General features: G+C 54.7%; 1 protein-coding gene across 1 annotated transcript in view; it reads left to right on the top strand.

Moving 5' to 3' along the window:
* The window catches only part of SDS (serine dehydratase), an 11,266-nt gene that overhangs the window by 4,096 nt on the left and 5,436 nt on the right, over positions 1-1,734 (top strand). Inside the window, exons 2-5 of the mRNA XM_008572587.1 lie at positions 514-668; positions 1,039-1,078; positions 1,315-1,454; positions 1,555-1,646. Of these exons, the coding sequence (XP_008570809.1) occupies positions 516-668; positions 1,039-1,078; positions 1,315-1,454; positions 1,555-1,646 (425 nt within the window). The 5' untranslated portion in view covers positions 514-515. The remainder of the gene's footprint in view (positions 1-513; positions 669-1,038; positions 1,079-1,314; positions 1,455-1,554; positions 1,647-1,734) is intronic.

Genomic DNA, 1,734 nt, shown 5'->3' with positions numbered 1-1,734 from the left:
AAGAAAGTGTATTAGTCCATTTCTGTTGCTTATAACAGAATACCTGAAATTGGGTAATTTATAAAGAAATAAAATTTATTAACAGTTTCAGGGACTGGGAAGTCCGAGGTCCAGGTAATACATCTGGTGAGGACCTTTTTCTGGGTGGTGACTCTCTACAGCCATGCAGGGTATCACATGGCGAGAGAATGGCCAGAGCTAAAGAGAGCTGACCTCCTCACTGGCTCTCCTTCCAAAGCCATCAGAGCCACACCCATTACTCCATGAATGGATCACAAGGGCACAGTCCTCATGATCCAATCACCTCTCAAAGGCCCCACATTTCAAATAACATAATTAGATTTCACAACCTCTTAACACTGTTACAATGGTGTCAAGTTTTCAACACATGAACTTTTGGGGACACATTTAACTCATAGCAGAAGGGGTCACTCCCAGCCACACTGCCTACTGGGTGGTGGCTGCTGGCACCAAGGCCAGCTCTCCTGACCCTCTGGGTTTCCTTTCTTCCAGCAATGACATCTAGAGAGCCCCTGCACGTGAAGACCCCCATCCGTGACAGCATGGCTCTATCCAAAGTGGCCGGCACCAGTGTTTATCTCAAGATGGACAGTGCCCAGCCTTCTGGCTCCTTCAAGATCCGGGGCATCGGGCACCTCTGCAAGACGGTACAGGATAGTGCCCACATCATCTGGGTGGGGGTGACTGATCTTCCTTCCTCAACAGGGCAGGGCCAGTGTGGTGTGACATAACAGGAGCCCAGCAGGTCTGCTGACTCCCCACAAGACCTCAGCATCCACCATTAGGGCTTCTTCTGGTTAAGGGTTGCCTGTCCACAAGGGTTCCTTTGGGACAGATCCCAGAGCCATCTGTCACCTGTCTTCCTTCACCCTACCCTGAGCCAGTCTTTTTGGAGAGGGAAGATGCAGTCTGAGACTAGCGTAGCCCAAATCCCATGTGAAGGAAGAAGAGGTGGGAGGGGAGAGCCCAGCAAAGACTGGGGGTGGGCCTGACCGCCCCCACAACTTGTCTCCACAGTGGGCTGAGCAAGGCTGTGAACATTTTGTCTGCTCCTCAGGTAAGTAACCTGTTTCCCCTCCTGTCCTCTGCTGTGTGTCCTGGGGCCAGGTGCTCCACCTCTCTGGACCCCAATTTCCCCAGCAATGAGCTGTTGCAAACATTTGCAGCAGTCCCAATTTGGAATTCCAGGGGGAGGCTGGTGGTCACCAGTGGAGGGGATCCAGAGCCCCAAGTTGGGGGTGGGCAGTCCTGACCCTCCCACACCATCACATTCTCCACCCCCACTCCTGGCAGCGGGCAACGCAGGCATGGCAGCCGCATACGCCGCCAGGAAACTGGGCATCCCCGCCACTATCATCGTGCCCAGCACCACACCTACCCTAACCATCGAGCGGCTCAAGAATGAAGGCGCTATGGTCAAGGTGGTGGGTGAGGTGAGTGCCAACCCATGGCAAGGACCACAAGGGCACTTGGTGGCTGGACTGGGTCCCCCCCAGTGCCTCACCCCCTCCCACCTTCCCTGTGACCTCGCAGATGTTGGATGAGGCCTTCGAGCTGGCCAAGGCCCTGGCGAAGAACAACCCAGGCTGGGTCTACATCTCCCCCTTTGATGACCCCCTCATCTGGTACGTGGAGTTCAGGGTCACCTGGTGTGGATAGCAGTCAAACCCCTACACCACTGGGCAGCATCTGCCAGAATGCACATCGTCCCAC

The sequence above is a fragment of the Galeopterus variegatus genome, unplaced genomic scaffold, assembly GCF_000696425.1.
Source record: "Galeopterus variegatus unplaced genomic scaffold, G_variegatus-3.0.2 Scaffold807, whole genome shotgun sequence".
Classification (NCBI taxonomy): Eukaryota; Metazoa; Chordata; class Mammalia; order Dermoptera; family Cynocephalidae; genus Galeopterus; species Galeopterus variegatus.
This window is presented reverse-complemented; position numbering and strand designations above follow the sequence as displayed.